This window comes from Alexandromys fortis, unplaced genomic scaffold (genome assembly GCF_014885135.2).
Source record: "Alexandromys fortis isolate MF-2015 unplaced genomic scaffold, M_Fortis_MF-2015_v1.1 scaffold_179, whole genome shotgun sequence".
Classification (NCBI taxonomy): Eukaryota; Metazoa; Chordata; class Mammalia; order Rodentia; family Cricetidae; genus Alexandromys; species Alexandromys fortis.
In genome coordinates, this window is record NW_026068062.1 from 700,193 (window position 1) to 725,254 (window position 25,062).

A 25,062-nucleotide genomic window follows, 5' to 3' on the forward strand; every position below is an offset into this window, starting at 1 on the left:
GGGGGAGGGAAATGGGAGGCAGTGGCGGAGAAGAGACAGAAATCTTCAATAAATAAATAAATAAATTTTTAAAAAAAGAAATCATATTCTTTTATGTTTACGTGAATTATATATAACATGCATGCGTATACATACACACACACACACACACACACAGTTAAATGACACTTGGGGTCGTAATACTCTACCCCAAGAACCATAGACTCCCTAGTGAAAACCCTAGTATCAAGCACAAGAAATCCCTCAGGAGTTGGTTGGTTAGGGGAGTCCAAAAGATCCCTAACACAACATAGTCTGCTGCTGTTGTCCTTCATTGCTCCCCAGAATTTGAAGGGAAGGCCCATTGTACTGTGGACACAGGACTTGGAGGGAATGAGAAGGGACTGACCTGGAAGTCTCCTCCCAAAGGACTTTCTATCGTTGACTCCCAAGGTGCTATGCAAGCTACTAAGGGAGAAAAGTATCTATAGTTCTATCTACCTGTTAACACCAAGAAACACAACATTGTCTGGGTTAGAAAAAATCCACAGTGGTTCAGTAGTGGCACTTTTATCTTGGGGGCAGCCAACTTTGTCTAATTGAACTTAAGAACCCCAAAAGAAGGAAATTCAAGCCTGATACTGTAAACTTAGCCAATAACCTGTGGTTAGAGAGGTCATACCCTCAAGATAAGGACCTTCTTATTGCCATTTTCCCAAACTAATATATTTTAACTGTATTCTAAATGCTTATCCTCATACCCTCAAATAAGTGTAGCTTTCACCCCTATTAAAGAAGTTTCAGTTTTGCAACAAGTAGAAAATTACTACTGGTCAAAATGCACTGAAAAAGAGACCACCAGAAATCAGCAGAGAGAATGACCATGTGAATTACATCTAAGTGATGTGCAAATCTTTCACACATAATTCTACCACTTTTTCATCTTTTAGGGAGGTAATAAAAATCATAAAATGGTATTAAAAGGCACTACCCATCTCTGAGTCGAGGTCTCATTGAGGTCTCACCGCCCAGCCCTTGAACTCACTTTCTGAACCAGCCCCATTTATGACCTTGAACTCTTGCTTCTCTTGCCTCTCCCTGCTGAATGCTGCAATCACAGCCGTGTTATCATACCCAGTATTTGTAGTTTTAGAGATGGAACCCAGAAAATTATGCATGCTTATATAAGCATTCTACCAACCAAACTACACTCATGGCACACTAGCCCTTATCCCCCAGGCCTGTGATGTCAGATACTCAAAAGGCTGAGACAGGAAGATCATAGTTTCAAGGTTAGCCCACACAGGGTGAATTCAAGGCCAGCCTGAGCATCTTAGAATTTGTTTCAAAATAAAAGGTAAAATAAGGAGCTAACGATACAGCTTTATGATAGAATGTTTGACTAACATGTAAGATGTTCTGGGTTTAATCTCCAATGAAACACACACACACACACAGACACTGGGGGGTGGGCCATTACAGAGTAATAGTCCTAATTGTAAAAAAGAAAAAAAAAGTACATGAGATAATTCTTAAAGTCTTATTTATACTTGCTAATCTATTGATAGTTTTGTAATGTATTGTTTAATCAAAAAATAAACATTGATTGGCTGAAAAATTTTTAAATGATGACTACTAAACATGAATTCCTTTAAAGATACAAAAAGTCTAGAAAACAAACAATCAAAAGAATCAAGGACTCACACACCTGCAGAATTGCTTCATTAAGTCGCTCTGAAGCTTTAAGACTTCCCTGGGTTCCATCAAGAAGTAAAGCCACTGTTGGGGCCTGGAACGTATTTGTTCTCTCCTTGTCCTGGAGGCGCCTCTTTTCTTCCTCCGCCAAGAGGACAGACAGGAACTGGAGGGTGGCAATACTCAGGGCAGGGCACCTGACTGACAAGCCGACACATCTGCACAATGCATCTAAAGGGAGAATGATTTCTGATGTAAATGTTTGAAAACGTCTTCAAATTTATGGAGGGAATTAATTGGATTTGTTTTAGTAGTTACATTTATATCATTCTTATTTTTAATGCTATAAATAATTAAAATTTACACATTTAACTGGGAATAAAATTTACCAATTTTTATTATATGAAAGACCCCTATCATGCAAGGCTCTTCTTACCCATCACTGCCTCCCAGTGCTTGGCAAGAGCTGAGGTAATAAGAGGAAGGGAAACAGCACCAGCTTTCCTCAGGAGTGTGGCCAGAAGGTCAAGTAAGTGTGTCCATGTGTGGTGAAAAGCCAGCACTAACTGTGCATCTGTAAAATGAACCAGAAACACTTTGAGTTATTAACAAGAGAACGCCTCAGAAATACACAACTGACCATTAATACCTTATTGCACACATGAATTACACACTTCAAAACGAAAACCAGTAATTGCCCAGTGGCAGACTACACTAACTACAAGAGTGACCTGCCTGCCAGCTCAACTGCCCCAGACTCCAGACTCAGTTCCCAAGGCCCATACCACATCCATACCTAGCCCCTACCTCAACACCCCCACCCTGGTGGACTCCAGCTGCGCAGGTGCAGGCCACACCAGTAAGAACAGGTGAATGACCTCCCTGCCAGTGCAACTACCCCACTCCCTGGATTCTGTTCCCAAGGCCCATTCCAGCACTCAAGAAAGGCAATAATCACTATCGTCCCAGTAAGAATTTCTGTTACTGTGATAAAACAATATGACCAGAAGCAACTTGGGAAAGAATGGGTTTATTTCAACCAACAGTGACATATCACCGGCCATCACTAAGGACAGTCAGGACAGGAAGTCAAACAGGCAGGAACTGAGGCAGAGAACATGAAGGAGTGCTGCTTACTGGTTTAATCCTCAAGGCTTGCTCAGCTTGCTTCTTTATAGGGCCCAGGACTGCCTGTACATGAATGTCCACAATGAGCTGGGGCCTCCACAGCAACCATCAACCAAGAACATGCACCATAGACCTGCCATAGACCAATCTGATGGTGGTATTCGCTCAGTCAAGGTTTCTCTTCCCATATGAGTCTACCCTGAGTCAAAATGGCATAAAAACTAGCCTGCAAAATTATCAAATTACTACAGTTAACTCCTTTTAGAGAAAAAGGAGTAGAGAACTGCTTCTTAAAGGTATGTTCCTCTACCCTTTTACAAAGTCCTGAGCCATCCGTTCATTAAAATATACTCAACAACCATCAGAAAGTGTGAAATAGTAAATATAAGGCACAATTTCAGAACTGCACAGTAGACACAATAAAACCTGAGAACGGCTACTTCTGTGAAACAAACTTTCCTCTGATTTTCTCTATTCCCTCTAGCAGCTCTGTGCAGAGATGCAAAGAAAAGTACAATGTGCTAAGGTCAAGGCAGAAGAGAAAGAAAACTTTCTTTGAAGAACCAAGCAGAGAATTATCCTACAAAGAAAACAACACTACAAACTGGGCTGAGCACTGCGGCCTGTGTGGACCCCATGCTAGAGAGGTTAACCTTCCACAGCGAGGACGCTGTCTGTGTAAATGCAAGTTGGACAGCAGTGGTTGTCTCTGGACTCTCTCCGGTTGTACCTTCGCAGCTGGAAACATTGTTCAGGCGTTCCTCAGCACCAACCCTTGAGAGGCGCTTGAGAGAGCAACTTTAAGGACTCGGGTCACAACCTGTCCCAGTGCTCCTCAACATCCTGTCACTAAACCCTCTAAGCAGTAGTTTAGATGCTTGCTCATTGCTAATCTCATAAAAATTTAATTCCAAAGATATGCTGTGTACTGATATACTCAGGTACTATACACATATTTGTAGTAACCCTTAAATAATAAAAGTCTACTCTTTTTATTCATAAAAGGCTAAAGAATGGTAAAATATTTAAATTGGAAATAAATTTAAAATGTTATTAACATTTAATTTTATTACCATACTTACTATTTTAATTGTATCTGTTTATGTATAAGGTATTGAATTAAATATTTGAATTAAGAAATACTATAAATATCTAACATACCTGCATATATTAGAAATATAGCCAAAGTTTAATAAAAATCATTCAAAACTTAGTTTCTAAGAAAACAATTTAAAAATGCTTCCCCTAAGATAAATTTTTAATAAACATTTACACTTTTGCAAGATACAAGAAAAAAAACCTAGCTGCTAAATGTACCTTCCAATATCACCAACGATTCTGACTTGCAGTACTTTCTGGAACTAATCATAAGTTTAAATACTTCTTTATAATAAAATTTATAGGAGGAACAATAAAAAAATATTTACAAGGCCACAAGAGCAGTCACACCACCTTTGCCAGGTGCACCAGATTCAGTGACTCATCATCTTCATCACAGTTTTGTGGCACTGATGTTGTAACACGTTTCCCCATCTTCATGATCTCAGTATCAATACTGGTCAAGTAATGGCCACAAAACCCAGCACGAAAAATTACTAAATAAAAAGAATTTATGAGGTATAACTGGACTCTGCTAGACTACAGATAATTGTAATATTTACCTCACCCCTTCTCACAAGAATCAATTTCATCACTGTTGAGCTTACAGTCTAACCTACCAAGCTTAATTAAATTATTGCTACCATTAACAGAATTTCTATTAACATGGATATAAATGATGCTGAGGACTGGAATTGCTCAGGATCACGACATCTTTCACTTTCACATCTCAAAGGCAAAGCAAATTGTGTGACTTCAAAGGACGAACTAAGAATGAATTGAAGTCAGGTTTGATGGTGTTATGTCTATAATTCCTGATTAACTGAGAGGCTGAAGCAAAATGACTTCAAGTTCAAGGGCAGCCCGTGCTACAGAGCTAGGTCAACCCCGGAGTGAACAACTTACCAAGTCACTAGCTCAAGATAAAAAATTTAAAATAGGTTGGAGAGGTAACTGAGTGATAAACTGCTTGCCTAGTTTGTACTAGGCACTAACTCTAAATCTATGGGATATGGGGAGAAATGAGTGAATGAATGAACAGAAAGGCAAGTAAAGTGATCAGTTACATTATTATAAATGATATATATTTAAAAACCAAACATAGTCATATATGATCCCATATACTTGATAACTATCACTGATAAATATAGACACATATCTGTCTATAAAATTCAGGGTTTGACACATATAATCACCACGCTATTCATTAAATCGTATACTTTGTTTCAATTTTCCCTACTACTAAGCATTATATTTAGCTTTCAACAAAATGTAGGTCTCAATATTTTAAGGTCTTAGAAAATGTTCATCTTATATGCTAAACTGACTTATACCTGTAACTGTAATTTGGCCTTAGCCAAAAACATAAAAATAGTACTCAAAGTTCACTGCAGACTGTAGCATATGTTTCAGCTAGCAGACAGAGGAGATTTTTGGTCCATTTTTTAAGCTACTCATCTCCCCTAAGTTGTCTCTGGAGCTACTTAAGATTGTTCTAATTATAAAACACACCTTCAAAACCTCCAAAAAAAAAAAAAAAAACAGGGGTGGGGTGAGGTGGGGAGATGGTTTCATCTGGAGAAAAATAAGATTTGCTCCCTCAATATTGTTCACTTCTCATCTGAACTGTAAAAATAAAACTTAGCTAAAGTTCCTATTGCTGAAGATACCATGTACTTTGGACACAGGAACCAGAGGATCAGAGCTGGATCTGACCTGAAAGACTCTTCTCTGAGGACCCATTTCATGGTAGCTGACGGTCCCATCCCAGCTTTCAAAGTAGGGAAACAACCAATAAACCTAACTAGTTAAGATGCCTATGAACTACAACAATGATTAGCATGGCAGTACTACCACTTATACCTTAGTAGTAACCAACAGCTCTCTACTGAATTTCCTCCACAAGAAGGAAATCATGCCTACTACTATAACCCTAGCCAACTATTCATGGCTAGTGAAGTCATGGATCTTGTAGAAAAACCTACAATTGCCAATTTACTAAAACAGCACAATCCCTAACTACATCCTAATATTTGGCCTTATATTCACAGATAAGTATAGGTCTCACCCTTCTGGGGTGGGGGGAGGAGTCTCATTGCAACAGATAGAAATCATTACAGAAAACCACACTTGATAAAAATTCAGAGATTGTGTGAAGTCCAGTCCCAACCTATCTACCATACAACACCTGCCCCTAAGGTTCAGGGATCACTGCAGAAGAACAAGGCAGAAAGACTGTAAAAGCCGGAGGAACAACAAGTTTACTGTAAGATTTTATCTCCTAGAATGTCAGAGAAGCTGCAGCCATGGAGTCTCATCAACATGACTGCCTAAACAAGACCTGAAGGATAAGACAACAGACATGCTAGAATGGAATAAAAAAATCTCATGGGGCCTTAACCCCAGGAAAAGAACTAACGTCAAGTAAGGAATACTGACAGTGGGAGAGTCTTCCTCGGGAAGAACCTCCAAATTGGTTATCCAATTCCAAGTGGTCTCTCCTGAAATCATAATACAGATAAGTCCGATCGTACGAACTGAGCAGGTTGTGTGTGTTGGGGGAATATGAGGAAGGAGGATAACAACTGAAGAAACAGAGATCATGAATTTGAGAGACAGGAGAAGACAGAGACATGGGAAGGGCTGAAGGGAAGGAAAAAATGATGTGATTACATTTTAATTTTTAGAACATTAAAAAAACTTACCTAATACATCTTTGGTACACACAATGAGAACTCGGATGACATTAGTGATAAGAGGTTTCAAGAGCTCATCCTGTGTCACAAGGTTAGGTTCTACCAACAGACAGGACTGCAAAAGCTGGGACAAAGAGGATAGGAATTCCAAGAGAAAGGAAGCCTATTTGCAAAAAGACAAAGAATATAATAAATAAGCAGGTCTCATGAAAAGCCTATCTCAATCGCATCATGGTGTCTACTTTTCTGTGTTGTAAGACATCATTTCTTTATAAAATACACAATAAAGCACTAAAAAAGCACTCAGCATAAATTATGTGCTATATACTTAATATGCAGCAGGTAAAGCTTACCCACACGAAACAAATGGCATGTTATATTTTGGTCTTTAAATAAAAATTCTAGCAGTAGCAACTATATTGGAAATTGTTAAACATATTTTACATAAAGAACCTAGGCAGAACCCGAAATTTAGTGAATAGCTGTGAATAAAAAATTAACCTTATTCAAAAACTATCCAGTATCACGCATATACTGAGAGATTCCCATCCTTTTCTTAAGGTTGGCTCTCCTTAGAATTTGCTGTTTGGCCCACAAGGCAAAGAAATCCATGATACAGAAGAGAGGTTGATCCAAGGTACTTACCTGAGCTTGAGTATGTTCAACAGCAGATGATAAAGCCAGCGGGGTCTGCAGTTCCTGGACACACATCTCTATGACAGAGGCATCCACAGTACTGTCAAGGATAAGGAATACCCCATAGATAGATAGTTACTATGCTTCTTATTAAAGACAAAACATCACAATGTGAAGCTTCAATATAAACCTGAGTATAAATAAAAAGAAAGGACATTTACAAGTAAACAAAATATTTAAAGTTTCCCAAGGTATTTAAGAAAACAGGAAAATATTGTGCTAAGTAAGTGTGAAAAACAGAAAATTTTACAAAGTAAAACGGCCGTAGTCAGTATCCGTAGTCAATAGGAAACCAGACTAGAGGGACTCATCCATCATGCTGTCCTGTAAGCAGCCTGCAGAGGGTGAGCTCGACTGCTAACCGACGTGAGTGGACCGAGCCCACTGTGGGAGGCACTAGCCCTGGGCAAGAGGACCTGATGGTGAAGGCACCAGGTGCCTGCTCAGCTTAGCTCAGCTTCTCTTAATAACGACGACCTGTAACTTCTAAACCCAATCATACGCCCTTTTCCCTCTGAGTTGCTTTTGATCAATGTTTCATCATAGCAACAGAAAACCTAGGACAGACACAAAAAATTATTTTTCAGTTGTTTCTTCACATCCCAGAAAAAGAGAAGGTAGCATGATTTAATAAAAAGAAGACAGACATTTCTAACAGCACTGCTCTAGAGTAAAAGGAGAGAACTGAAGAGAAATGGACATATGCACATGGATAAAGAAGGTGGACAAGCTGGGCTAGCATAGCCGGATGTTAGGAGAGGAGAAGTCACACTCACTAAACGGAAGTATTTGAATACTGACTTTCCTCACACTCATCCCTTTCAGCAAAGGCCAGCTACAACCCTCTAGAGGATAAAGCATGTTCAATACTACAACACAGTGCAAGGAATGAACTAGAAACTTAGATAGGCCTGAACATAATAGCCAAGGCTGGTCACTATAATAAAAACACCATCAGACACTCATTAATATTAGGAAAATGAAAAATTCAGAGAATCAAGTCACCATTTCCTTAAATTCCACCAGAATGCTTCTGATTAGTTTAGTTTCCCATAACAAAATACATCCAAATGAAATTCAGCAGTATTTTCAACCTGGGAACATAATTCTGATATGAGTGCTAGAGATAGGAATCTTCAAACTCCTTCACATCCAGTGAAAAATAGCCAAGGAGATTATACTACATCCCTTGTCTGTGCTATAAGATTTAGAACCACTTTAATTTTTTTTAATTAAAAAAATCTTTTTGATCTAAGCAATCAAGTTAAAAAGCCAATACAAGTTTATTAATAGAACAGAGGGAGGAAATAACAACAGCAACTGTGAAGACAACTGTAGCAGAACAAAAGCCGGGAACTTACTCGATATAAGAACAAAAGAGAACATACTGCCAAGCACATACGGTCCCGTGTTTATTCATCTCTACTCCCATTTATCTCTTACCTACAAAGAAACTCTATGAGATGGGCTTGTTGAAAGGCATCTGCAGCATCCCTTGGAATAACTGCCAAGAGGTTGTCTAGAAGGCTGCAGATTGCTGACAGAAGAGATGGAGTAACAAACGTGTACTGCTTGTGCAGGGGAGCAGAGAGCGAGGAGTCACAGGGTCGCACTGGTCTGGGTTCACACTGACCTGTTATTTAAAAAAAAAAAAAGTGTAAAAATTATTCAATTTACCTGGTGATTATTAATAAAATTTAACTCCTCATAACACAGGAAAGTTTGTAAAGATATAGAAGTGGATGACTGGTTAATTCTCATAACTGCATGGTAAAGTTTAACCTTGAGGCTAGGGAGATTGCTTCTATTCCCAACCCCCAACCCCCGAGTGTACATGTGCACACACAGAAGCACCCAACATGCAAGAGTCAAGGTTAGACTACAATCGTTTTCTCCCCGCTGAGATTCTAGGTACCAGAATGTTCCCAACTTCCAAACACTTTACAGGATCCATTTAACACCTTTAGTCATTTAATATTTCATTTACATACACCACAGAAAAACCTCTTTCATTGTCCATTGTCTATCTGCTCATTTGCTCAGTCTTAAGTATATCTGAAGAAGTTTAAGAATGCTAATTGCAAAAGGTAACCTAGCATCATGACTTGAACGGTTGCCAGTTTTCTTTGCCATTAAGTCTGAGTGTGAAAATCTATGAAAAGTGAGACCAACATATTTGTATCCCACATTAGTTTCTTGTTTTGTCAGTTTAAGTTTCCTTTTCTTTCTCTTTGTAGCATACAAAACATAAAATACGGTTATTAAGCCTAACTAAGCTAAGAAGTATATGCAAGAGAGTGACTACATCTACTATAGAGTCCCTTTTACCTTGTACTTACCCTCATGTACTTCCTAACAAACCAGTCACACTGGTAAACTTCCTGCCTAATTTTATTACAAATGAGGATATACATGTATTTTTTAATTCCCCTTTTATTATTTTATTGCTTGCAGGTACATATTTGTTTCCTCTACGTCTATACTTGTGCACAGTATGCATGCCTGGTGTCTGCAGATGCCAGAGGAGGGCGCCAGAACCCATGGAACTTGGGTGCTGGAGATCAAATCCAGGTCCTCTGGAAGAGCAACCAGAACTCTTAAAACACTGAGCTGACTGTCAAAAAAGTACAATTCTATAAATACTATATACTTTACGTATATATTTTTAGTGGTTTCTGTGTGATGTATATGTGAGAATGCCCAAGTATACACATGTGGAGGTCAAAAACAAAATTGGGTGTTCTGCTTTATATATTCATACTCTCTCTCTCTCTCTCTCTCTCTCTCTCTCTCTCTCTCTCTCTCTCTCTCTCTCTCTCTCGGCCTCCCCACACCCCCACCCCCAAACCTGAACTTCAACAATGTAACTGGACTGGCTGCTCCCTGAACCCCAGCTTACCCACCTGTTTCTGTCCCCGCACTGGCAGAAAAGCACATGTCGCCACAATATTCACAAGGGAGCGAGAGGACTGCACAGCAAGCACTTTGCCCATGGATATTAATCTGAAGCCAGCCCCTGCTTATGGGAATCTAGGTATTTGATATATTTTCTAATTGCAAACAATATTTCATTAATCATGTACATATGTATTTTAATACTTTTAGAAATTCCTATTTGTAAAATAAATAAATTTATAGATTCATGAGATATTGCCAAGTTCCCTCCAAAAATGTTATACTAATTGCATTCCCTCTTAAATTTATAGAAGTGTTGTTTTCCATAGCCTGGCCAAGAGGATGCACAGCCAATGCATTTTAATAGTTGGCTATTTAATTTAACAGCTAAGAAAGAGGGTCACAGTGTAGCATTAATTTGTACTTATCCAGTAATATGGTTTCCTCATATTTTTTGTATGTGTCTACCTCGTGTTTCTGTTCATTTTTGTATGGAGTTAGTTCTCTTCCGTCATAGAAGTTATCTTTTTAACTATTATTATTAAATGTAAAATGTGTCATTTTTTACTGGTATTTGAAGAAGCAAAATTAGAAAGCTTTCTAGTACTTTTATAGGCAGTATTTGCAGAAACTCACTTTCACTTTGAAACTCAGATAATTGTATATAAGAATGCTCTTGTGTCAAACGGCTAGCCAGTTTTCACCCCTATTATTAAAAGATCCATGGCTCATCCAAAGATCTGAGTCACCACTTTAATCATCATGGATACATCCTCAGTTCTATTTGTCTTTCCACTGCTGGTAGTAAAAGCAGATTCAATGACAGTTCTCCATATGTGATAACATCTCTGTAGCACTTGTCACGTTTTAGACCATTTTCCTGGCAACTTTTGTACACTCATTTTTGTTTTGTTTTAATTGTTAATAGAATCTTATTTACCACAAAGAAATGTGGTGGCATTTTGACTGGACAGTAATTTATATATTACCGTATAGAGAATTGACACTTGATAACTTTTTGGGATGTCAAGTTATCCTATCTAATATAATAGATTTTTTTTTATATTTGTTCACATCTATTTTCATAGGTTTGGAGAATATTTTAAAATTTTCTTCTATAAATGATGCAGCGGCTGGTGAGATGGCTCAGCAGGTATAGGCAGCTGCTGCCAAGCCTAAGAACCTAAATTCAATCCCTTAAATTCACAAGGTGGAAGGAGACCCTACTCCTGCAAGCTGTCCTCTGACTTCCACATGCCCAGTGTGGTACTCGTGTGTACCCCCCCACACACATACACACACTCAATAATTAAGATACATAATAATCTTAATATATTTTGTTACTGTGCAGCGCGCCTCTGTGTCTGCGCTCTGTGCGCTACAACCAGTTTGCGAGCTTCGGGCAAGGGGCTGGAGGTTGAGAATACAGATGCAGAGACAGACCGACACACAGACCTTCAAACACTGGTACCAAAAGCCCCAAGAATGCCCCTTTATTGTGTTCAGGGGCATATATAGATAGCCACGCCCCAGCCAAACCCACCAGAAACCACTCTCTTGCCATCAGGAACTCCTGAAGGTCTCGTGCCCAGAGCAGCTGTAGGCACTCAGATCAGGGGAAAACAAGTTGTTTACAAGAAATTCAGGATCTGGGGTCTCACTGCTCCCAACATTTTGTAATTTTTGATTGTCTGCTCCTGGATCTTTACCTCCTGTTACACTGTTACACTACAGGTGGACTTGTCCACATTGTACTCATTTGTAGTAATAAGTGCGGCGGGGCTGCGTCCCCAGCACCCTGGCCGCCTGCTAGCTTATGCCCCGAAATAACAACACACAAATTGTATTCTTTTAAACACTGCTTGGCCCATTTCTATCTAGCCTCTTCTAGGCTAATTCTCACATATTAATTTAGCCCATTTCTAATCATCTGTGTAAGTACCCCAAGGTGCACTTATCGGGAAGATTCTAGCCTACGTCCATCCTGAGTCAGAACTACATCGCATATGCCCAGGAGAGCAAAGCGGGGCCTCTGCTCCAGAGAGCAGAGCTGTCAAGTCTGAGCTCACTTCCTCTTCCTCTCAGCATCCTGTTCTGTTTACTCCTCCCACCTATGTTTTAACCTATCAGGGCCAAGGAGTTTCTTTATTGCTTAACCAATGAAATCAACAGATTGATATATGACACTCCCACATCACTCATTGTTCATAGGCATATATAAAGTCTATTAATTTCTGTGTACTTTTGTTATTTTAGTGAATTTTTTGTATTTATCATTAACTGCTTAAATATTTGTAAGCATACAAGATAGATGTTCAATTAAGTATTTTCTATTATTAAGCCCTTTTATTTACTAACATAAATTACTGGAAACCAAGGTGAAACCCTGTTCATGAAATTATTGGAACAAATATTGTAATACAAATTCAATGAAGCAAACATTTTTCTAAGAATATTTTTGATGCAGGATTCCCCTCTGTATGCTTTGAATATCATTGGTTAACAAAGGAACTGCTTTGGGCCTACAGCAGAGCTATAGGGGAACAGAGCTAGGTGGGGAAAACTAAACAGAATGCTGGGAGAAAGAAGGGTGGAGTCAGAGAGAAGCCATGGAGCCTCTGCCAGAGACAGACATGCTGAAACTTTGCTGGTAGGCCAAAACCTGGCGGTAATGCACAGATTAATGGAGATGGGTTAAAGTAAGATGTAAGAGTTAGCCAGAAATATGCTTAAGCTATTGGGCAAACAGTATTGCAAATAATATAGTTTCTGTGCGATATTTCGGGGCTGAGCAGCCCAGGAACCAACAAGAGGCCTGCTGCAACATATTTTACATACATCAGTATTCACATTTAACTCCTTTTCAGAAAAGTATCATTTCATTCGGGTCAGAAATTTAATGCTACCAAATGAGGTCAACGCATTCTCTAGAATTAAAAGATCAGTTGCAAACTTCAATGTAAACACAACTTAAAGCAGAGATGGTTGTGTCCCAAATACAAAGAATGAAAAACACTGGCATTTGTAAAAATAACATGGCAGGGGGTTGAGGATTTAGTTTGTACCTAGTATGAAAATGGTCCTGGGTTTCACATCCAGCTTCAAGTAAAGTAAAAATATACTATACGTTGCTTATGTGAATTTCTAGAACATAAAGACCCAGAGATCTGTTTCAAGTGACAGTCTTACAGAATGTATCTCAACTACAGCCTCTTCACTCTAGTCACCCATCATTAAGCTTTTCCAAAAAGAGGGTAAAAAAAATAGAATGAATATTCAGTACTTATTGACTCAAGTACTCAACACTGCTCAACTGGTAAGGAGCCATATGGCGATCAGAAGTTATTCTACACAATGAATGGTTTCTTTAAATGATTTATTTCTTCAAGTATGTAAATGTGGGGGTTCACTTGAGTGCAGGTGCCCTGTGGGAGCTGGAACTGCCGGTAGCAATAAGCAGCTCCACGTATGAGTTGGGAGCCTAACTTGGTCCCTCTGCAGACCAGTAAGTCACACTCTTGTCTGCTGAGCCACAACTCTAGCGGATCAGACTTTTCAACAGCCAAATTTTCCTTTGTTACTTCACCACCTTTGTTTTGTTAGCTTCTGTTTTGTTTTATTTTGTTTTTTTGGATTTTCGAGACAGGGTTTCTCTGTGGCTTTGGGGCCTATCCTGGGACTCGATTTGTAGAGCAGGCTGGCTTCTAACGCACAGAGATTCGCCTCTCTCTGCCTCTGGAGTGCTGTGGTTAACCTCCCACCTTGCTTCTGATTATTTATTCTAGATTATCCTAAATTGTCCGTGATTTGTTTAATTAGTAATTTGTTCTCCAAATTTTTAGTTTAAAAATTGTCTGGACTTTTTTTCCCCTCTTTTTCTTTCTCCTTTCTCTATCCACCTCTCTTTCTATCTCCTAATAAAGTCAAATATCTTCCTAAAAGAAAATGATACCTTGAGTGGGCCCAGGCAATAAATCAATAGGTAAAGTACTTACTAAAAACATGGGACCTTGAGTTTAGATGCTCGTGACCCCTGAAAATGCTGGGTATGGCAGCAAACATCTGCACCCCCAGTGATGAGCGGTCAGAGGCAGGCAGATCACAGGTTCTGTAGTGAGCTTCACACTAAGGAAGAAACTGTCTCAAAACACAGGAGGGAAGACTTGGGCACACAATCCCACCCACAGCCTGAGAGCAAAGGGCAATTGTTAGCTGCTGATAGCAAGGTAGTGTTCTCTAAGAATGTAGCCACTGTTAAATTGACCATGCTCTAGTGGAAGAAAAAAATCCAAAAATATTTGAAAAGCACATTTTGTCTTGAAAAGTTTCATGACACCGGGGAAGCAGGGGTAGACAGACAGATCTCTGAGTTCAAGACCAGACTGGTCTATAAAGGAAGAACTTTAAGATAGTCTGGCTATACAATCAGATCTTGTCTCAAAAATGGGGATAGAGAAGAGTAGGTCTGGGAAGAGCTGGGAGAATGGGAGTGGATATGTTCAAGACATACAAAACTCAAAATTCTCCAAGAACCAATAAAGAAAATATAAGCAAAGGCCTTCCCTCACATGTGGGGCATTCAGAGAACACTCTGTGTGGATGATTCTCGGATGATGGAAAGAACTGTTTGGCTATCTCCAAAGAAAGAGAGGAAATACTGCTCAATGCTCTTCAAAGGCAAAAATGAAAGATGCTCAAAAAACTTAACCTATGAAGCTCAAGTGGACATGGTACAAGGAAATGCACAGCAAGTATAGGACATCCAGGAGAACAGCACCTGTCCAGGTTAAGGGAGCTTACAGGTTTCCCATGAAAAGTTCATGAGGTCACACGGCTCACAGTTTCACCCTCAAATAATGATGCACTACAAGTTCCAAGTTCACATGTATTAAATTTTCTATTCCTAATAGATTCCTAATGTTAACCTCCGGCCTACACACACACACACACACACACACACACACACACAATACCTGGAGTCACAAACTGGTCAAGTGCAGTCTCAGACGGAAGTGTTGACGGCAGCAGTGGCTGGGTCTCAGCACTGCCCACCGAGGCCACCACCTGTGAAGCAGACAGGGTGCTTTACTCATTAGTACTGAAGCATGGAAAATAAAACAAACAGTAGATATGAAAAATATCCTTACGGAAGCAAGTTTACAATGAATTTTACCAGTTACCATAACTACAGAACACTTTTAATCCTGAGTTATGGCTAGTTTTCTGATAAGGCATTTTCTATGACCCTTTTTAGCAACTGTTACAATGTCCATAAATCAGTAACACAAAATAACCAAATTTTATTTGAAGCCCAATTAAAATTTTAGGTCTCTGATATAAATAATTTATGGTTCTTACTTGCCTAAATGTCTACACTTATTTACACTTCTTTACCTCAAATTTACTGTTTTTGAGATTCTTAATTCTTTGCTTTAGACTTGTTATGTAAATCAGTGTTTGGCCTCCATATACGATCCCTCGAAAATGGAGTAAACTAAACTAGAATCCTCTGTAAGAACAAGAGCTTTTAACTGTTGAGCCATTTCTCTAGCTGTTATTTTCTTTTATTTATAATACAATGGTTTGCTTTTAATGTTTCAAATTGTACACTTAAGTTTTAATAACATCTATAAAAATCAGTGTAAATGCTGAAGAGACAGATGACCCAGAATTTAAAAGCACTTGCTGTTCTTCCAGCAAACTTATGTCTAATCCCTAGTACCCACACCACCCACAACCATATATAACTCCATTCCCTGGAGACTTAATATCCTATTATAGCCTCTGCAGATACCAGGTACACGTGCTAAACAGAAATACAAACAGATAAATAACAAACACACCATACACATAAAATAAAGTTTAGGAAAACCTTGCAGATCTAGAATTAAAAAAAAAAAAAAAAAAACAGCGAAGTTTTCAAACATTTTACTCTATCTTGCCTCATATCAGAAAAGAACTTAAAGAGCTTGGCAAAATGCTGACACTGTGTTTCAGAAAACAACACTTTTATAACATTAAGCCTAACAGAAATGCTGTAGAAAGCAAACACAAATTCACCTAGAGGTCTATAGATGAGGCCGCAGCTCTCTAAAATTGAATTCACTCAGTCTACTGTGTTTGGAACTTCTTTGGTGAAAAATACCTCTCTTGGGAGGGAGGGAAGATACCTCTTTTTCTTCCCATTTTTTTTTCCTCTGTGAAAAGGCACAAGGGTGCATACCTGGGGAGCCCCCATGTTAGTGTATACATATGACACAGGGCATCCACAGAACTGATAAATAAGCATTACTTATGACATAGAGACCACCAGGTCACATCTATATAATCCCTGTGTTTACTCCTAAACATATTGTACCTTTGATTTACAGTGATAACATGAAAGCAAATACTAAGAGTACTTCCATTTGTAGTTTCTGGTAGAATCTCAGTTGAGAAATGACAGTATAAACCCTTTCCAATAGGCGAAAATCCTCACACACATCTGTAGAGGAAGGAAACTAGCTGTCTGTGTTTGAGAGAGTATGCTTCCTTTTCCAGACTTTTCACAACACAAGTGAACCCCTCAGCTAGACTTCTGTCCACCCCCATGTGGAGGTGGTGGAAGAAGACTTACTTAAGAGTACACAGCATACTTAGTCATGCTTCCTTCTTCCTAGTATAATCCTCATTCTCACTTCTTCCCACTGTAAGCAGGAAACCTAAGTAGGAGGCATAGGCCTATCCTCTTCCAATAGTAATCGCACTTAATTCATCTACAATTTCCTTGGTTCACTAAAACTGTCCCAATGCAAAACTACAAGGCAGGTCTAGTCAATGGACTGCATGCAAGGTCTTCTTACATATGACAAATATAGTAAGTTGAATAAAACAAAATAGTTAACACAGAAAAATTATTATTTATTGATTAGCACTGATAAACAATGAACAAAAGAGCTTAAGGCAGATCTTATGGGTTGGCTGTCTGATTTCCTCCTAATGCAATCTAGTGCACCCGAATCATCCTCTGTAACTATCTTTTGTTCTCTAGATACCATGACGTAAACATCTCTGCTCCCACACATGTTTCCCTTCATGACCTTCTGCCCACTAAGGACAGGCCTAGGAACAACAAAGCAAGTAACCATGTGCCTGAATCCCTGAAACTGTTAACTTCAATATAGCTTTCATGCCTGAGATAGATTTTTCTTAAGCATCTAGTCACGGTGACTAATGGTTTATTAGCATAGCTATTTCATAGTCTTGTAAAAACTGGATCACTTGAGAAAACTTACTTTTAAGCATGTATTGATGGTGTTCTTCTGTGATTTTTCTGTGAACCAATTAATAAAACTCATTTTTGGCATTTGATCATATCATTTCTCTTGCTGAACTAAAGGTACGTACTATCTTTACATATAAGCTTGGAAAGTATGACATCTAGTGGGAACAGGGTAACTGCTACATCTCCACAAAGAAGTCTAGTTTAGCACTAAATACAAGCTCTCTCTTTTGAATCTAATAAAAACAGGGGAAAAGGAAAGGGGACAATATAGGAGGTAAGTTTTATCAATGTCTATATAGTTAGGTTATCCCATATACATATTATTTATTTAAACTTCTTAAATAAAAGATACCAAGAGGAATAAGGCCATGGAACTCAAATAGGGAAGGGAATGTCTTCTGTAACTAGGTAATGCTCCTTGGAACCAAGGTGAGAATTTATGGGTGGGGGAATTCTGAGAATTTAAGGGGCAACATGCTTTGGGGTCTTATTGCTGTAGGCTTTGTCTTATATGACAAACAGTGTTGCATGCCATTTCATGGGGTATGTAAAGTTAGTAAACTATAAACTGAAAATATGTTTATTTGAGAACTAAAAAAAAAAAAAAACCAAATCTTTGCTTCTCTAATAGATTCTACAACACAGTAATTATCAACAAATACTTGAAAAATTGATTTTTTTAAATTAAGAAGACATGCTTTTTGTATAAAAAAGCATTTTGGATAAAATTAAAGACCAGCGTCTGTTATTAGGAAGAAAGCCACATACGCTGGGCAATGGTGGCGCACGCCTTTAATCCCAGCACTCGGGAGGCAGAGGCAGCCGGATCTCTGTGTTCGAGACCAGCCTGGTCTACAGAGTTAGTTCCAGGACAGGCTCCAAAGCCACAGAGAAACCCTGTCTCAAAAAAACAAAAAACAAAAAAAGCCACATACGCAAGAATGAAGATATCCAAGAACACACAAATTTTACATATTTTAGATATTTAAGAAAAGTTTCTCATATAAATATTTAGAGATGTGTTTGAATTATCAGTACTACACTGAAATCATCTTAACAGGTTAGCTTTCTCATTCTGCCTTGCCCTTTATTAAAAACTCAGGATAACTAATGAATTTTTAATTATATAGAATATGTTTCATCTATTATTAATGAAAACATTTTGGACACTATTCTCTCTTGATTCTATCAGAAAAGGTAGGAAAGAGGAGTTGATGACTCTCAATGGAAAGAAGCTAGGCGATCCCTAGTTGAAATTCCAACCCTGTCTCTTACAGTACAATTTATCACAGTTACTTAACTTCAGAATAATACACTTAGGTGTCTACCACACATGGCTAGTTGAACACATAACAAACTATTTTAAGTAAATGCAGAGCAGGAATCTTCTCAGAATACATGTTTTAAGAGCCACAGTGGTTATATTCATAACCTTAAGCTTATATACACTATTTTATCACTACTATCCAAATTCAAACTTATTCAGAGACTCAAAATGAAACATTTCTGTGTCCTCTCAATTACCATTGTTTCTGAGGTGGAAAGAGAGCTTGGCTCATGATCCTGAATGGATGTCCCTGAGGGAGCCCTCCAAAACTTGAATGAGTCATCTAAACCTGTGATGACAGAGAACAGTTAACATGACATTTCCCAGGTTCGCCAGCAACTAACAGAATACATACTTTTTTTTTTTTTTTTTTTTTTTTTTTTTTTTTTTTTTTTTTTGGTTTTTCGAGACAGGGTTTCTCTGTGGCTTTGGAGCCTGTCCTGGAACTAGCTCTGTAGACCAGGCTGGTCTCGAACTCACAGAGATCCGCCTGCCTCTGCCTCCCGAGTGCTGGGATTAAAGGCGTGCACCACCATCACCCGGCTCAGAATACATACTTCTTAAGGAAACCAACAAAACTAAAGAATGATGATTTTAACTGTGTTCATTGTGAAGTTCTTGTTGCAATTCTTCCAAAGAGCCTGTCCTAGGAATTCTAATACCACACAGCAGAGTAAAACCATGAATGTACATTTCTAACAAACACCTAAAATACATCAATACAGATTAGCTCAAGAGCCATGTTAGGAGTAATGGTGATTCATAAAATAAAAATAACTGAGAAAGTTACTTTTCTTTCTTTTTTTGTAAGTTTTTTAAAAAAGATTTATTTATTTATTATATACACAATATTCTGCCTGCATGTATCCCTGTGGGCCAGAAGAGGACACCTGATCTCATTACAGATGGTTGTGAGCAACCATGTGATTGCTGGGAATTGAACTCAGGACCTCTGGAAGAGCAGCCAGTGCTCTTATCCTTTGAGCCATCTCTGCAGCCTCGTAAGTTACCTTTCTAATAGTGATAGTCATTTATAAAGTTCAAGTGCTTCATTAAATGATACTTTCAATTCCTCTAAGGAGGGAATAGAAATATAAATTTATAATTTAAGTAATAAAATATTAATTATAAAAATCAATGGAATTTCATGATTTCAGTTATATATAACATAAATACATTTGCATATAGACATAAACAAATTTATGTCTAGAGTATATCACATATATACTCATTAGACAGTGAATAAATTCATATATTTGGTGGCTTTTGTATTTTTATTGAAAATTATAAAAGGAGACTGTAATTTCATTCCCAGGCTGCCCAGACCAAAATAATCACACAGAAGCTATATTAATTACAACACTGTTTGGCCAATAGCTTAGGTTTCTTATTACATCTTAAATAACCATTTCTATTTATCTATAGCCACAGGAATGTGGACTACCAGTAAGGTTCTAGTGTGTTCTTTTCCTTCAGCAGCTACATGGTGTCTCCCTGACTCGACCTACTCTCTCTATATCTCTTTCAGTTTTGGCTCTATTCTGTCCCGCCATAGGTCAAAGCAGCTTTATTCAATAATCAATAAAAGCAACACATATACAGAAGGACATTCCACATCAGAAACTTTTCGGTGTTAATATTCTAAAACATTAATTTCAAAACAAAAGCAACTTATGTTAAAAGAATATTCATTTTTATGAGATCTAATTAGTATTTATGTATTATATAATACTTGGAAAGTCCAAAAACATCTATCAAGAGAAGTAAAACTGCTTTAGCAAAAATCCTGATAAATTTATGACATACCAAAAATAGATTTTTTTTTAAAAACCTTTACCAAACCAGTTAGAAGATTTAGTTAGAAAAGATCTTATTCATAAGAAAGATTGGAGGAAAAAAAAACTGTAGAGTTCCAAGAAATGTTCCAAAAAAGTTTGAGATTTTACTAGAGAAAAAAAGCTATAAAATTTCACTGAGAGGCATAAAATAACTTAAAAAATCATTAATAAGATGTCAAACATGGCTGCCATGAAGAATTTATAACACAGAATAATGTTCGGGCAATGTTTGGAGAAACAGAGACTAAAACTGCACATAAAACACATAAGATAAACATCACACAGTGGAAATGGTAAGAGATAAAACATAAGGGTAGTCTCTGGATTGCAGGACTGGAGAAAATTTTTTCCTGTGCACTTTTTATTTTCCAAATATTCTTTAATGAACTGGTGTGTTTTAATGTCATTTTTGCATGTGTAAGAGGTGTGCATGTCTTGTGTATACTTGAGTGAGGTTGATGCCACATGTCCTCTACAACTGCCTTCACACTTTACATGTTAAGGTAGGTCTCTTACATGAACACAGAGTTTGTCAGTCTGACCATTCTAGCTAGTCAGCTTGCTCAAGGGACTCCAGACCGCTGTGCATACCTTGCATGTCTTTTGGTGTTGAAGATCCAAATCCCAGTCCTCTCACTTGTGTTTTTTTTTAAAACACTTAATCATCTACCTGGCTCCTCAACCTCATTTAAAAGAAGTTATACTTTGTAAGAACGAATAATAATAATAAAGGTATTATACTTACCATTTAAATCATTGCATTCCGAAGTTTCAGTAAAAGCAGGAAAACTTAAATCAAACGTATATCTTCCTACATAAAAATGTTTCACCATCTGAATCAAATGTTCATAGAAATGGCAATGATATAACAGGGCCTGAAGGGCAGGTTTTCCTACGAGTGACAGGCCAGAATCCTCATCGTGGACACAGGGGCCCTGTAGAGAAGACAGAGAAAAGGCACTGATTTAAGAAACCATTTCTTCAAAAAGATCTACTGCATCTCAGTAAGGCAAAGGTGTCCCAGACCTTACCAAAGTACTTCTAGTTGTGGCTGCTTAGACTAGAATGGAAAGTATTTCACTTTACTGGCCCCTGGCAGAAGGTTGAACAACTCTATCTCCTATAGGGTCAATTCATTAAAATGCTGATTATTCTCAACTAAGCAATTACACACTTGAGCACAAACACAACAGTATCTTTAAACCTACACACAATAGTAAAACAATTGTTATAAATACCTGAAATAATGTGGTCTAGATAACAGTATTTAAAAAATGTTCTACTTAATGAATCGGCAAAAATAGACAACATAAATATTGACATGGCACCATGACCACCAGATGAGCGCTGACCATCTCCTGGTAGCCAGGAATCAAAAAAAAACAAGAAAAGTCATGTGTACCATGGACAAAATATCAACCCTCAAAGGCACATCCCTCAGAGACTTCCTACAGTGCAGCCTCAGTTCTCAAGTACTACCAGTATTCCATAGTGCACCCTGTTAGTACACAGCCCTTGGGGACATTCAGATTCTACCAGTGTTCCATAGTGCACCCTGTTAGTACACAGCCCTTGGGGACATTCAAGTTAAAACAAAACAAAACAAAACAAAAAACAAACAGAAAATGGGAAAGTCATTTTGAAACATAAATACAAAATATAAAGAGATTGTATAGAAGAGGCAATCCTTCAAGTAAAGAGCTTAATGAGTAATCAGTGAAAAAACTTAAGATAAAATTCTAGAAAACCATGAATAAAAACATGAATAGTAAAAGGTCAGAGATAAGAAAGAAAAGACCAAGCGTCAACAGCCCTGCGTGCTAGAAAACTATAGGGTAAAGTTCTTGGGAAGAATGGTTTTTCAACTCAGTACAGAGTAAATAGCCAAACTAACAATCCAGAAAATATTTAAAGATAGTTTTAAATATACTAGAATTCACAAGGTAGATAAGAATATGAAAATTTAGGGATGGTTCCTAGGAAAGATGGTCCAAATGAAAGAAGATTAAGAGTAGAAAAATTTGAGTTGTGATATAGACTTATGATGCAGGAAAAACAAACAGTATTTCCAAAGAGAAAAGATATGTCACATAAATCCATTTTTAAATTCTGTGCATTCTTATACACATAAATAACAACTGAGAACTAGATGAGTCAGCCATAGAAGGGTGGATAAGGAATTTTAACCATAAATCACTTAGTATGAATTATGTAATTTCCATTGTTCAGAATCAATCTGTGGACAAAGTCAGGTAAGAATATAAATATCATCAAACCTCACAAAGCAAAGATTTAAATAAAAACTGGCAAAGGTTGGCCTCAGAAGTCAGGGAGAGGAGAACGGACACTAATATAACACCTATGGCATAGCTTGTCTGTCTTCTAAATGGGGCCCTGCAGGGTAAAAGGCAAAAGTGTCAGCAAGAGCAAGAAGAGTTAACAGTGTCTACAGGGAGTCAGTCACACAGGAACTAAATACATATGCAGGTGTCAGAGTAATAAGCACAATACTGGAAATATAGTATTTGGAAATATATGGCGGGCTCCTGAAGAAGTAAATTCAGAGACTGACATCTCTGTGAATGGAAACAGGTAGTGAATATCATCAATTACTCTATTGCTTTCTATAACTACAGATATATGTTACTCGAAACAACCATCACTTCTAAAAACATAAACAATTACTATATTAAAAACATTTTAAAGGATGCCTATTTATTTATGTGTCTCTGTGTGTTTCTATATGCACTTATGTCATGATTGTATGGGTACCCACGGAGGCCAGAACAGAGTATATTGGATCCCCTGGAACAAGAGATCTAGACAGTTGTGAGCTGCCTGATGCTGGTGCTGGGAATCAAACTCAGGTCCTCTGAAAGATCAGTAAGTGCTGAGCCATCTCTCTAGTCCCTCAAAACCACTTTTAAGTTTTCAAATAAATGTCAAAAGAATGGAAAATCATGTGTATTAGACACCATTATTTATTTTCAGTTGACTGACTTTAACTAAGCCATTCAGTGACTCCCTATTCTCCAATGGCAAAGCTTCTTACTGGTGAGGGTGCCATGCCCAGCATATGCACTAAAGAAGGCCTGACTTAGGCTTTTCACTGAAGATAAATGGTCCAAGGGTCAGGATAAAAGAGATTTACACTGGTTTCGTTCCACAGATTCAAATGTCATCAATGTCTTTCAGTACTATGAGGAAATTCACATGGCCTAATGGCTCTATCTCAAGATGTCTGTGTCCATAATCACCCTTGTCCCCAGAAGGTGAACTGAACATTGGACCTCACAGATCACCTGCTGAATTTATGGGAGAGCTCAGAATGGCAGTGGAGGAAAAAAAAATTAACTCTTAAGTTATCAAGTGTCAATTATAAACATAATTGCAAAGAAAAATGCAGATTAATTATCTTAGAACTATCCAGTTAACTTGAAAACGGAGTTCTGAAGGAAATACACTACAATATTTTACTCATATAGTCACAGTGTAAACAGACTTCTTACATATGATAGAAATAAAACTATGCAAAAAAATTACATCTAAGAACTTTAAAATGAAATTACTTTGGTAACACATAAAAAGTACTATAATATAATCCAAAAAAGACTATAAAAATGATCCTAAGTATATTAGAAATCTATAAAGGCACATAAATTATGAACTTATTAGGAATTAGGAAGACTTCAACAAGAAATATTTTGTGGAATATTGAAGGTGCTTCATGATGTATACAGAAAAATGTGAAAAATATGTATATTGATTAGAGCAAATATGAAACATTTATATATGAATAATTTATAATTCATATGGGACAGTAATGAGTGCTTCTGTTTATCAAAAACACATACACAAATAGTATATAAGATACTTGTCTTGAGCTGCTCTCTTTACAACTCTGAAACCTGGACAATAAAAAAAATATTTTTAGAACTATTTTAGGAGATGGTGAGATGACTCAGAGGGTAAAAGCACTTGATGTACAAGCCTGATGACCCGAATTCCATCCCTACACCCCATAAAAGAGGAAGAAAAAAATTGACTTCACAAAACTGTCTTCTCACCTCTCAACCCACACTATTATGCACACACACACACACACACACACACACACACACACACACCCCAGAGGCACATCCCCCACAGACACACCCACACAGAAACACACGACACATAGAGACATACAGACACTCACACATACACACTCACACACGACTAAAGATGACTTATAGCACCAGCACCACAAACTGGGCTTTGCAAAGACTGAAGAAGTAAACAGCCAAGGAGATTAATCCCAGCTGGATCACGCATCAAGCTACAAACTGAAACCTGCCTTTCAGAAGCTCGGCTTTATTCAATAACAATTAGCATATTCGGATGGAAATTTAAAAATAAACAGATTTATAGAAGATCCTGTGACGTACAACATTATTATAAGCACAC

The 25,062-nt window shown here is 37.8% G+C and overlaps 1 protein-coding gene across 7 annotated transcripts in view; it reads right to left on the reverse strand.

Moving 5' to 3' along the window:
• The window catches only part of Rttn (rotatin), a 129,837-nt gene that overhangs the window by 24,675 nt on the left and 80,100 nt on the right, over nucleotides 1-25,062 (reverse strand). For all 7 annotated transcript variants that reach the window (XM_050120298.1, XM_050120292.1, XM_050120296.1 and 4 more), the window contains 8 exons: nucleotides 21,362-21,551; nucleotides 18,976-19,067; nucleotides 15,161-15,251; nucleotides 8,736-8,925; nucleotides 7,242-7,332; nucleotides 6,606-6,759; nucleotides 2,111-2,248; nucleotides 1,688-1,905 (listed from right to left, as the gene is read on the reverse strand). In XM_050120298.1, coding sequence (XP_049976255.1) covers nucleotides 1,688-1,905; nucleotides 2,111-2,248; nucleotides 6,606-6,759; nucleotides 7,242-7,332; nucleotides 8,736-8,925; nucleotides 15,161-15,251; nucleotides 18,976-19,067; nucleotides 21,362-21,551 — 1,164 coding nt within the window. The remainder of the gene's footprint in view (nucleotides 1-1,687; nucleotides 1,906-2,110; nucleotides 2,249-6,605; nucleotides 6,760-7,241; nucleotides 7,333-8,735; nucleotides 8,926-15,160; nucleotides 15,252-18,975; nucleotides 19,068-21,361; nucleotides 21,552-25,062) is intronic.